Consider the following 13,619-nt stretch of genomic DNA (forward strand, 5'->3'; position numbering starts at 1 on the left):
AACCACATGGAATCTGTGCATGGAGAAAAACACACAGATATATCTCATATCACATATGTAATATCCCTCCCACGGACAGTTTCTTTAAAAAAATTGGTAACACTTTACTCTAAGGTTCAGGTCTTTAGCTATAGTTATTGCATTAGATGGAATAATGCTAAACAATATTTCAATTGAATGGTAAAACTTCAAGGACCAGTTCTCCCTATTAACTGGAATGCTTATTATTTGCGGTTTAATACTTATAAAGCACATATTAATGCCTTATTCTGCATGACCATATTCTAGATCCTTTAATCTGAACCTAAACTTAACTATTGTATGCTAACTATTAATATGCAGCCAATTAGGAGGTCATTGAGGCAAAAGTCACAGTTAACAGTTACTTAATGTTGAGAAGCGGACCTTAAAATAAAATGACTGAATTGACTAATTATAACAAAAAAACCTTATTCCACTAAAAAATATAAATTAACAATGAACGATGGTATATTTCCGAATTACCATCAATATAGATGAATAAATATTGTAAAAAATAAATAAATAATAATAATTGTAATTACAATTGTAATTGTATTGATACCTAATGCATCCACTAATGTTAAAAAATTGGAACTTATTGTAAAGCATTAACAAATACTGTACATTATCTAAATTGATTAAAGCGTGTATATACCAGTAAGAGTGTCATACTATCAGCACATTCAACCATATTGTAATGCATTTCCACAGAGTCTGAGACTGCTGAAGTATTTGTGCTTTAGTATTTTTAAGAAGCTGTGTAATGTACTAAGATACATAAAGATAACATTATGCAATAATTGTTATGAAAATGATCAGATGTACTAAATATATCTACTTAACGTCAGTGGGGTACTACAGGCTCTTAAAAGTTTGCAATGTACTTTGCAACTAGATATCACAATCACATGTAGTTAATGTGACTTAAAAAAAGAGACTGTAGGAAGGAAAAATTGATATGTACTTAAGTTTCTTTTTTTTTAAGATGTGAAAAATAAATAAATAAATAAACCTTGCTAAAGAATATACTCAAAAGTTAAAGAATTCAGTATGAACACAAACATAAAAAAATTATCATCTAAAGCTTTATATATTCTGACGGCACGTTACATGTTTTTTTTTTTACACTATGAAAGATCAACCAGCGAGCAATGATACTGCTTGATGACCATAAATACATGGTAGATGAAGCTATTGTTAAATATTGCCATAAAAATAAATGAAGCGTTTGAAGAAGAGGCAGTCCGGTGAGGAACAAAACAAGGCACAAACATGCACGAATTTAAAACATTTATTGCAGTAGCGGTATACCTGTAGAGCAGTAACAAGGAGTAACTGTTTAAATATCTATGATGGCAAACGACCCCACAACCAACAAACATACTGCAGAAAGCAACTCACTCCATCTTGTCTCTTTTCGTATAGTGTTTTTTTTTTTTAATACCCTTTTTTGTACTTTAAATATTGTGATTCAACATAAAGGTGCTATACAAAATGAATGACCTCACTGCATTACAAATCAATAATCGAATGAAAAAGAAGTCATTTAAAAGCTAGTTCGTCTTGTTAAGCATGCAGTTTCATTGTCTGAACTGGCAGCCATGCCATGTGACAAGAAGGGAAAAAGAACGGCCCAAACATTTAAAAGAAAAAACAGAAATCAAACCAAAATCTCAGTCCTCGAACTATGCACATGCTCTTTTGATCGCATTCTGTTCGTTGTTTTTCTGTCTACACTTTGGACAGTGTATTTTTCATTTATTCATTTCGTTTTTTTTATCTGGAGCATATTGGCGCCTGACAAACATTTACTGTGTTTGGCATTCAGAGATGAGGAGCTGCTGCGCCTTTTCTCGTAAAACCTGTAGATTGGTACGATGTGTAGCATACTGTATGTCATGAATTCACAAACATGAAAACTACATGAACTTCTCTTGTGTGGGCATACACGATATATTATGAAAGAAAAAAAGGACTTTGTTTTCAAAGTTTGCAAATACTACTCTCAATTAAAGCACAAGTTCGATTAAACGTACAAGAATGACATTTGAAATTAGATGTTAAGAATTTACAAATATATTGCTGTTGAATTGTAACATCCTTCTTCTTTTTGAGGAAAAGACATCAAGCTTTCCATTTCAGTAAGTAGAAATTGAGCATTTACATCAATAATACAAAATAGCTTCGAAAAAAATACGTTTGCCAGGTTCATCGACTCAAAAATGGGGCAATTGTGCAATGTCATGACTGACTGACATTATCATTCGGGATTCATTCGTTAAATCTGTGTGTTTGTGTGTGTGTGTTTGCTTTACAGCTCCAGACTGGTCTCCTGTTCCAGAAGACAATGACATTAATGACAAAAGGCCGATAAAAACAATGCTTCCTGTACGATGAATGATAAAAGACAGCTGTCATGTTCAATGATCTATTCCATGAGATTATTACAAGTACATAAAATTGGTTAGTATTAAGCCCTATTTACAAACACTTCAACGATGACAGACTAAACGATTTCCACTAACAGTGTTATTAGCACAACGCTTTCTCAATTTGTAAATTCCATTTTCTTGGATGGTGTATATTAATATAGTCTCAAAACAACCACATCACAATATTTGTATATATTGGTCAGCTGTTACCTTTTTTTTTTTTTTTTTTTTTATAACTGTGATACATAGATCACAGCCCTGTTTTGTTCATCTTGAATGTTTGTTTGCAGTCTTTGTTCAAGATGAAGTATACAATGATTCCTTTTAATGTGAATTTGCAGCAAACCATGGGAGTTTAAGGGCAGCTATGGATATGCACAAGAAGATCTCCGCGGACGGGCCGTCGGCGAGTCGGATTCGCATAGTATACTGTCCTGCATAAGCGATAAAGTCTAAGGTCTACTCCATACACGTAACTATCACACCGCATTAGCATCGATCTAAGAAAAATAGGGGGAAAAAAAGAGGAATGGACTAAAGCTCTCAAAAGTTGCTGGGATGATCCGGACACAAAAAAAAACACTCTTAAAGCTGCTGTTCTTTAGGACTGTTGGGGCCGGATGCGGGCTGGTAAGATTTCAGGCTGGCCAATGGGATGTCGGCCATGGGACCACAGCCGCCACTACCAAAATGTCCGTCCGAGCTCCCGAAGGTCTTCCTGTCCCCAAACTGCTCCTGGCTTCCACGCTCACTCTTCCAGCTGCGGGTCAGGGTGTGGCCGTTCAGCAGTCTCTCTTTAGCCCACTCCTTTTGGTTGTTGAAAGAGGTAACGGGGGACTTGGGCGAGGGGTACGAGCTCAGACTTGGTGGCATCCAACAGTTGTCGGAGTGGCCCAACACCAGACACTCTTGAGTGCACATCTCTGTGGCCTCCACTAAGCCTCTTGGACCTAGAGGTCCATCTGGGGACACAAAGAGAACAGAATTACTTAGAATTGTCTGTCAAGTTTATAACTTTCAAAGTATAGACCTGTGACACATACTAAACAAATATATGTCAAAATATACAAAATATAGATATGTCTTGCATCCACAACACAAGCTTTCCAGAAAATGTAATTTAATTGAATTTATAGCCTTATTATTGACCCTGAATAAAGTCCATAATATGGCAATAAATATTGAATAATATAGTATTAACTTCACATTGAAAGCAGTGCCAAAGCAAATTTACAAAGTCATTCATTGAGTTTGCAGATTTATTTATTTATTTATTTATTTATTTATTTATTTATTTATTTATTTATTTATTTATTTATGTATTTATGTATTTATTTATTTATTTAAAGAATGAATGCAATTTGTACTAATACAAAACTTTTTACATTTTACATCACTCTCTTCCGAACCAGCCCAAAACAGACTGCATTAGAGGAAAATAGTTAGAAATTACTAAAACCATTACAAATAAATTCTACAATAATTAAGAATCCAATAAAGCAAACAATATATAATAAAATAAAATGCTACTCTGAAACATTTATTAACTGTCATTGTGAACACTCCCATTGGGCTTGCAGTTGTATTCTCTCAGTTGTATACCATTCATATATTTGACTTTGAAAGCAGTGGGAAAAAACACTGACATTGCACCCACATCAGAACACAGAGTGCATTGTGGGAATCCATGTGGTATCATCAGCTCAACTGCATTGTCAAACATGATCAAGAAGATAATGAAGATAGTCCTCAAAGAGTCATTTAGTATTTACACCATGCCCATCTGTGTATATATTTAATCCTTCTTGGATAGAGCAAAGATAAAATAACAACTATTATAGTCCCCACAATGTTATATGAAAAGAAACAGCAGCTTCAATAAAGCTTCATTAAAGTTTTATGCAACATTATTGCATTCATGCTATTTATATCACATTCTTTCAAACAAATGCCTTAGAGACAACAGTAAAAAAAAAAGGAAAAAAATATTTAAATAATGCGTACATCAGCATTTGCACATTATGTATTGTACATGGGTGTAGATTTGAAAATTGACATCAGACGTAGTGTGACAAATATTGCTGTTATCCTAGCCCAGTAAATTATGATGATTATTATAAGTATTATTATTATTATTGTTGCCGTTGTTGATACTAATTTTGTTTATTACTAATATCATTCATTAATGGTATCGTCAGTCATTAAATTAATCACCATTAATTGTATATTTCAATATCAACAACAATAATGATAGATGATAATGATGATGATTATGAGGATACTACTACTACTACTACTACTACTAATAATAATAATAATAATAATAATGATAGTTGCATAAGATTAATTCACTGAATTAATTTAAAATAAAATAAAATAAAATAAAATGAACAACTGCTGAGAAAAGTGTCCTAATAGATATGCTTATATTATTTTGAAAGATGAGACAATTATTGACAAAATGTGCTCTTATAAGTATTATAAAATATTGTAAAGTATTGTTTGGTCCTCTCCAAATGACTGAACATAAGCTGATAACTGCTTTTTCAGGCTGAAAAGGTGATTTCACTGTGTGGTTGGGCAAAACATCTGGCCATTTTGAATGGTTTTAAAATGTCCCTATCAGTGTTAAAAGGAAAAATAATATTTTTATTTATTTATTTATTTTAGCATTTGTATAGACTGTGTCTTGCACTGTTATCACAGACCACTGGCTGCACTGTTCTCAGTCCAGCTTAAAAGCTTCGCGCTCCCCACCAGCTGCTGAGTGATAAAAATTGGGTCTAAAGTTGATTTGAAAGCAGCTTGAACTGCTAAATATAAAGTGGTGTGAGATTAACTCGAGCACCTCATTTCTACACAGAAGAGCTCTGGTTCAGCAAACCACTGAATATCCTTTCATTTCCTTATGTCACTCACATCTGTCACACCAACAATCAAAAAAAAAAAAAGCTTCCTGAATACAAACCAACATTAAACACGTCGTTACGACCTGCATTCAGGCAAAACACTTCCATAATGCTGTAATATTATACGGTTCTGTTGAAAACACACTTTCATTTTAACACCACTCTGCAAATCCCGGACACAAGGTATCTATTATTCATTCGCTCTGTGTAATACAATACTGTTTGGAGCACTAGGGTTTCAATTCTGCCTCTAATTTTCACTGTAACATCTAACATTTCTAACATTTTCTACAATGAACAAAGGGCTTTGAAAAATGTGTCGTAGAGTGAGATCAGAGATTGATGATTTGTGTTTGCGAGAAACGTATAAAGTGTTATGAAAGACAGCCATATGCCGTAGCTGGACAGAGCCGATGAATAAATAAACAGGGAAAAGATGAGGGTCTTATGAAGAAAAGCCAAAGCGCCATGTCTCTACATAATTGGTGTGATAAGGCATAAGTGACTGCCAGAGTTACCACAGGAAATGGAAGAATTGGCTAAGCAAGGGATATTTATGGCATCACTTTAAAATACATTGAGACAAAGGACCGATGACTAAAAGCATATATCAACATAATCAGAACACAGTAAGATGCAACACAAAACAAGAAGACATGCCAACATTCTCAATGATTGTTGCTCTTGTCATTTCATGGATCAAGGACCATTCAAAGTTGGATTCTCTTGAGCAGGGATTGAAATCTAAAGGAAATTAATTGTGTATTTAAATTGCAGGTGGTACATCTGTCAGAAACTCCTATGCCCATTTTAAACATATTGCAATGTGTAATGTATGTTCTATTTACAATTTTACACTAAATTACCTGGATATTAATGTTAGTGTTGATCTTGAGGTCTTTGTCCCATTGTTTAACTTGTGCTGCAGTATTGGAATAGATGTGATTAAAATGTATAGTTTCGCAAGCGTCTTTACTGATTTACTAATTGTGTTCAAATGTTTAAATATCGGGGGAGGCTGTGCAATAGCTTTGATTCCAGTTGTGTTTTTAATAGATAGAATTGAACTGGGATTTGTTCAGTGTTTGTTTCTATAAGTGGTGGACAGTAACAAAATATTTTACTTGTTTCTTTACTTAAATACATTTTTTTTAAGTATCTGAATGATGAATTTTTACCTAAAAGCATACTACACTGCTTTTCTTAAAACATGTAGTTTTTTTTATTATTTTGAAATGGAAAAACCATCATCCACTCCAACACGAGTTGATTATTTTCAACTAACCTGTTATATCACTTCACAAATCGCACAAATTGGACTGATCGGATTATAGCTGTTCTTGAATCAAGGACTCATTGATTCAAATGATTCAGTTAGAGCGAGTCTCCAGTGAATTCTCTCAAGGTGTCTCATGGCGTGACTGATGGCATGAGAAGTAAGTTCCAAACCACTATATTGTAGGATTTATTATTGCAAATGAAAATCACATTTTTGTTGCTACTGTCAGTTATTTATAAATTAAATATTGTATAAAAGGCTGAGCTGTTTGAAGCCACTTTATGATGACCATGCCCACATTTGTGTATCACACTCTCAAGGTATTAAAGGGGTCATATGTTGCTTTTTTAAATATCATTATTTAGTGTATTTGGTGTAACAGAGTATGTTGACATGCTTTAATGTTGAAAAACTGTACATTATTGTAGGTCCTCTATCTCTCAAACATGTCATTTTCTACAAAGGCTAGATAGACACAGCATCTCTTTGACACGACCATGCTTCTTTCTTTTGCATGAACATTTGGGCGGCATTTCGCAAATATTTCCACATAGTAATGTAGACGTGTTAAAACGAGGTATCTTGGGGGGCATGGAAGAGTCTTAACTGAAAAAAAAAAAATATCTCTTTGGATTTGAGACTTTAGTCTTTGCAACTTCACAGATCTTCTTCATGCACTAAGAGCTTGTAACACTCCAAAGCGAAAGGAAAAACTGAAATCACATCATATGTCCCCTTTAAAATTGAATATAACGTTAAATTAACACAGATTAATTCCTATACATCCTGCTACTACTGAAGCAGTTTTAACTACTGTTTACATAACATATCCCTAAACATATTCCTCTGTGATGTCTATTTATTTATTTATTTAATGTATGATAAGCCCCCTTCCCCCACATATTTTGAGCAGTAGGAATATATAAACATTAAATTATTAAATATAAAAGAATGCAAGTTAAAATTAAAAAAAATAAATGTTCATCAAACAGTACTTTTTACTTTTAACATGCAAGTACACTAAAAAGTTTTTATTTTTTATTTACTTTTTTTACTTTTATTGGGTTTTATGAATTTATTTATACATTTTATTTTTTATGGAAATAGAGCTAAAAAGAAGCAATTCTCCATGACCAACCGTCCTCTGGAGTTAATCTATTCCTAACATGGCAGCTCCATTCCTCTCCTCATCAGACTAATAACATGGGCGATTTGGTGCTTCAGCATCCCATAAACCAGCGTTAGACTTGGGCCTCATCCCTCATCAGGACTAAAGCTCCATACCTGCTCCCGAACGAGAGGCCAGAATCGATATTTCCATCATTCTGACATGTTTGTGTGAGTGCATGCAATGTAAATAATGACACAAAGTCTGATTTACATCCATAACGTGTGATAAAAATGTGGAATAATGTAGCAACGATCACATCAGCAACTAATAATAATGAATACACTATGCACGCTGACGTTCACAGATTTTTATTTTTTTTCTCAAGGCACACTGTATGCTCATGCCATTTATAGAAGCCAGCCCTATTTCGACATGAATTTAAATATTTATCCCTGGAGGGAGACCTGTCACTCCGTCTGTTATCAAGAGAAAATAAATGAACTGAAGAATAGAACAGCCTCCTCGCATTCAGACATATGTGTTTATTACAACATAATGGTGATGTTGAAAGAGTTTGTTATTTTTTGGGCTGCCACTCTGTAATTTTCAGGCTCCTGTAGGCATTCAGCATTTATAATCTTCCAGATGGAGTCAAAATGGTTTAATTACTCCTGCAATACCTCCTCTGAACCAATGGAGGAAACGGTATTATGTCCTGGTCGTGCTGCTGGTATCACATTTCTGTTGTATTAATACAGTGCCACCAGAGCTCTTGTCTTTATAATAAATTGGAATATGCAGGTGGGATCATTGAATATTCTTTGTTAATCATTGCAATATTTCATGTAAAATTAATTGCTTAATGCCACCTCAGAATCTCAAGATCCAGTTATCAGTAAACAAATTAGTAAGTAAATATTATAAGAAAGTATCTTATGCTCACCAAGGTTGGATATATCAAAAATACTGTATTACAAATCTGAATTTTCAACATCATTATTCCAGTTTTCTGAAATCATTTTAATGTGCTGATTTACTGCTCAATAAAAAGTTTGCTTCTCATTAAAAACAGATACGTATTTAAAAAAAAGAAAACAAGGAAACCTCTGGCACATTATTAATGTCTTTAATGTTGTTTTGATCAATGAAGGGCAAACAAAAAAAATTCTGAAGAAACCTATTATTATTATTATTATTATTATTATTGTGGTTGTTGTTGTAAATATGAACACTAGTTGTCCTGATTATTTGTTCTTCTCTTAAGAACCTCCTGAAAAAAAACTGCTGCTGTATGATTAGTAAAAACAGTCCAGTTCCAATGTCACAAAACAGATCCAGCAAATCTTCATATAAACACAACGATATTTCTTGGCAGAATAATACAACCTCTGCACCGTGACTCCCAGTAATTGCATGAACCCAGCCAATCAGATTGGAGCTTACCAATTTGGAAAAGACAATTTTGTCTACAAAATGCATTAGACAGTACACTGATGATCTGTGAGTCCTTGCTTTCCCCTTCCCAACAAACCACCTGCACGTCACTGAGCTAGACACAGTCCATCCCAATCACTCTTCTAATGGTCTCTGAGGAGGCATAGGAGCATGGCATTATGGGACTGACATGAGGAATCATGAGGGATGAATTAGAGACTGAGTCACGGTGACAGGAAAATGAATTTCACAAATGAGATTGGAAAGAGAGAGGGCGCTGAGAACGAGAGCAGAGCAGAGAGAGAGAGAAAGAGCGAGAGAGAGCATGTGTCTGTGTTTGAACTTGCCCCACATTTCCCCCTCTAACAGTGTATTATGTGTGTGAGAGCTTTCAAACCACAGTAACTTTATGGTGAATTTGAGAGGATTTTCTGATTTTTGACAGACAACTCTTGTGCACCACAGGAAACGAAGATAGATCGAGAAATGGAGGAAACAGACTTCACAGAAGAAAACAGTTTCATTCTCAAAATCCACTGATGAAATGCTTTCCCTTTATGGTGGATGAGGAGATACCCCCTGAGAATGTTAACGCTTTGAGTGCTTAGAAAAGTGCTATATACATGTAAGGAATTATTATTATTATTATCATTTATTATTAAAAACACTGACGTTTTGAATGAGTTTTTTGTTCAAAAGGCTGTACATCAAGCACCTGAGGTTACTCATCTAGTCTGCATATAAAGTGCTGTGCTCAGTGACCATGGTTAAAACGAAAAATAGAGAAAGGGTTTTACATTTGCTGAAGGAATTGTGAGTGGTGCTTTCCACTGCAAAAATCTCTGGCAGAAAGCTATTGAATGTTGTGAGTGGTTGCTGATGTGATCTGAATTTTTTTTTTTTTTTTTTTTTTAAGCAAGTTGCTTTGGTAGGGTGTTTTGGTTGTCTTAATGATATTCTGGTGCCAAAATATGGCAGGAATATGTTGCTAAATGGTTTCTAAGGGGGTTCTGAGTTCCTTTGTATTTTGTTGTGGGAGTTTGCTGGGGTCTTCTGTGTGTCTTCTGATATTCATGTAGATATATGGCTGGAACATGTTACTACAAAAAATATTTAGTTAATAATGTAATGCATTACATCATTACATAATTTATGCAATGTAATCAGACTACTTTTTGATGCAACTACTTTATTACACTGATTTAGGAAAATCTTGTATTACCATATTGATACTAAAAATACAAAGAGAAAGAAATTATATTCCGTTTGTTGTTATTAATGACATGAAGAGCATTAAATATTACATCACGTCAAGGTTTCCCAAGATTGGTACATTGGTTGGTACAGGAACTGCTGGGCGTTTGTGAGTTTAATGATGCTGTTTGGTTTGTTATTATCAGGTGCACCTGACCTTTGAATGGTTTTTGGGTGAATGTCGCAAACTGGAGAATTTCTTAATGCATATAAGCAGTAGGCTATTTTAGAAAGGAATATTTAAAAGATGAAAAATAATAATTAGGAAAATTTATTTATTTATTTATTTGTATTGCCATTGACTAAATAATGAGTAATCATGTAATAAAAAGTAACTGTAGTCTAATTACTATGGACGCATATGGGTAGCAATATTCAATTTGGAATGTAATATGCAAAATGACAATGCAATATGTAAAATGACAATGCATTTCTGTATTTACATTTACATTTTTCAATACATTTGTGCAACATTTGGTGCAAAATGAAAATTAAATTACATAATTTTCATTTGCCATTTCATACACCAGTTTTAATATGTAAAATGAATACTAATTTTAACGCTTTATAAGTTGCAAAATTAAAATGAACATTTATTACAGAAATGATTAGATATGTATAACATGTTCAAGCAAAAACTGTGGCAAAATTATCATTTAAATGCTATTTTTCTTAAATACATTAACACTCACAGTCAAGACACTTACGATTGCATTTTCATTCAGTGTCCCGCAATGAATGTAGCAAAATTCAATGTGCACATTGAAAATGCATTCCGAGCCGATCACGTCTCCGCCCCCTCGTTCCATGTCAATCACTGCGTGAACAAGGCGGGGCTTGCAGAAGGTCAAGAGACTCAAATCTCAAGAAGAGGATTCAAGTGAGAGAACATGGACAAGACAGTTGGTTTGTGTATGTTTTGATCATTTTGGTTTATGGCTTCAATATTTCATTCGCACTTGTGGGTGGCGCTGAAGCGCTCCTTTCATCTGATTGGTCGAATCGCTCCACCTTCAGCTCGGTCTTTTCATTCTTTCAGGCAGAATAAGAGTCAGTGCAAGTGAAGCACTGTAATGTCTGAAACCACCGCTCACTGTTAATTAGCATAATATTTGAATCAGATGATGCTGGCCACATAATTCGTGCTGCTGCGACTTGCAAGAGACCCCGTTAAATTATTTCTGGGTTATAGTATTGTATAAATATTGTCCCACTGATAAAAACAGTGCAAATTGTTCTGTCTCCTTGGATAACAGTGAAGTGGAAATAAATATAGTTAAATTTATGAAATAAAATTAAATAGGATTTTTTGGGAAGGTAAGTCTGGCCAGTTATACAGCAACACGAGTCAGACGAGTCTGAAGAGCTGAGCTGAATTTGGTGAAACATTAAAGTTCTAGTCTGTGTCAATTACTCTCATAATAAATAATAGTAATAATGTTACCCGTATTTTTCAGTATAAGTTACATCAGTCCAGAAATACGTCATGACGAGGAAAAAAACATATATAAGTCGCACTGGACTATGAGTCGCATTTATTCAGAACCAAGAGAAAACATTACCGTCTACAGCCGCGAGAGGGCGCTCTGGGGTAGGCTACAGGAGCACTGAGCAGCATAGAGCTAATTTTACTATTTTCATTTCAGAAATGTAACTGTATTAATTTTTACAATTATTTATTAATGTCACACACACATACCTAGTGCCTTATGACTTAAAAGATTGGAGAATAAAAGAGTGGTAAATGTTACAGACATGGAACTGTTCAGTCTATTATTGACTTTTATTTCCACTTCACTTTTATCCAAAGAGAGAGAACTATTTGCACTGTATTTATCAGTGGGACAATATTCATACAATACTACAACCTAGAAATAATTTGCAGGTCGCAGCAGCACGAATTATGTGCCCAGCTACATCTGATTCAAATATTATGCTAATTAACAGTGAGCGGTGGTTTCAGACATTAAAGTGCTTCACTCGCACTGACTCTTATTCTGCCTGAAAGAATGAAAATAATTTTGCAACTTATAAAGCGTTAAAATTAGTTTTCATTTTACATATTAAAACTGGTGTATGAAATGGCAAATTAAAATTATGTAATTTAATTTTCATTTTGCACCAAACGTTGCACAAATGTATTGGAAAATGTAAATGTAAATACAGAAATGCATTGTCATTTTACATATTGCATTGTCATTTTGCATATTACATCCCAAATTGAATATTGCTACCCATACGCTTCCATAAATTACAACTATATTAAAGTGTAATGTAATCTGATTACAAGTACTTAACTTCTGGAATCTGATTATGTTGTTATTATCTGATTATGGCTTTGTTAAAGTTTTGCTAAGAGGTTTCATATTGGTTTCATATGATCTATTATCTGAATTTATTAATTGCTTGTGATTAGGAGTAGTTTACATGCTGAATACTAAGTAAGAGTAACAGTAAGAATAACAATAATGGAATTACAAAAATTACATTTATCAAGAAATGTTTCACATATTCAGTCGAACCTGGGAAATGTTAGGTCACCACGGTGATATAAATTCCCCCCTCCCCCTCCTCTTCGATCAATGCATTTCAAACCTATTTCCCAGCTTCCTCTGTCTTAATGAAATAATTTCAAACGCAGAGTGAGATTGATCATGTCGAATGACCCTCTGCTCCAGCCATGTTAACTAAATTACTCTTGCTCTGTTCTCTTCTCATTTTGTCCCTTCATTTGTGATTTCCATTCCGCTGACAGGGTTGCATCTTCCATTAACATGCAAATTGATGCTCCATGAGACCTGTCTCAAACAGACGCCTGATATCCATTGTGCATCGACCTGCCATGTGGACCTGCTGTGCTGTGCTGGACGAAACAAGTCTGAGGTGGTCCAGCTGAGATGGATCCAAGGCAATGTGGATATTTGGAATACCTGCCCATTCTGTTTGGTTATATCAATTTAAAGGCATTTAAGTCAACATGAAATCATAACTAACATAATTTGCAAGTGTGCATTCACTTATATTGCTGTGAATTCCAATGCTGAAAGTGAAAATGCAAATAAAGGATCTGAATGTCACATTATATACCACGGCACTATAGGGTCATAAATGACGTAGCATTTGTAAACTTTGTGTGCCAGAAGTTAGAGGTACATAGGATATAATTTCATGTCATCTTA

At 34.3% G+C, this 13,619-nt stretch overlaps 1 protein-coding gene across 3 annotated transcripts in view; it reads right to left on the reverse strand.

Annotated features, from left to right (window-relative positions):
• Positions 1-1,296: 1,296 nt before the first annotated feature.
• LOC132161568 (protocadherin-9) overlaps positions 1,297-13,619 on the reverse strand; it is a 276,136-nt gene continuing 263,813 nt past the window's right edge. For all 3 annotated transcript variants that reach the window (XM_059571708.1, XM_059571709.1, XM_059571707.1), the window contains one exon: positions 1,297-3,415. In XM_059571708.1, coding sequence (XP_059427691.1) covers positions 3,039-3,415 — 377 coding nt within the window. In that variant the 3' untranslated portion in view covers positions 1,297-3,038. The remainder of the gene's footprint in view (positions 3,416-13,619) is intronic.

The sequence above is a fragment of the Carassius carassius genome, chromosome 17, assembly GCF_963082965.1.
Source record: "Carassius carassius chromosome 17, fCarCar2.1, whole genome shotgun sequence".
Classification (NCBI taxonomy): Eukaryota; Metazoa; Chordata; class Actinopteri; order Cypriniformes; family Cyprinidae; genus Carassius; species Carassius carassius.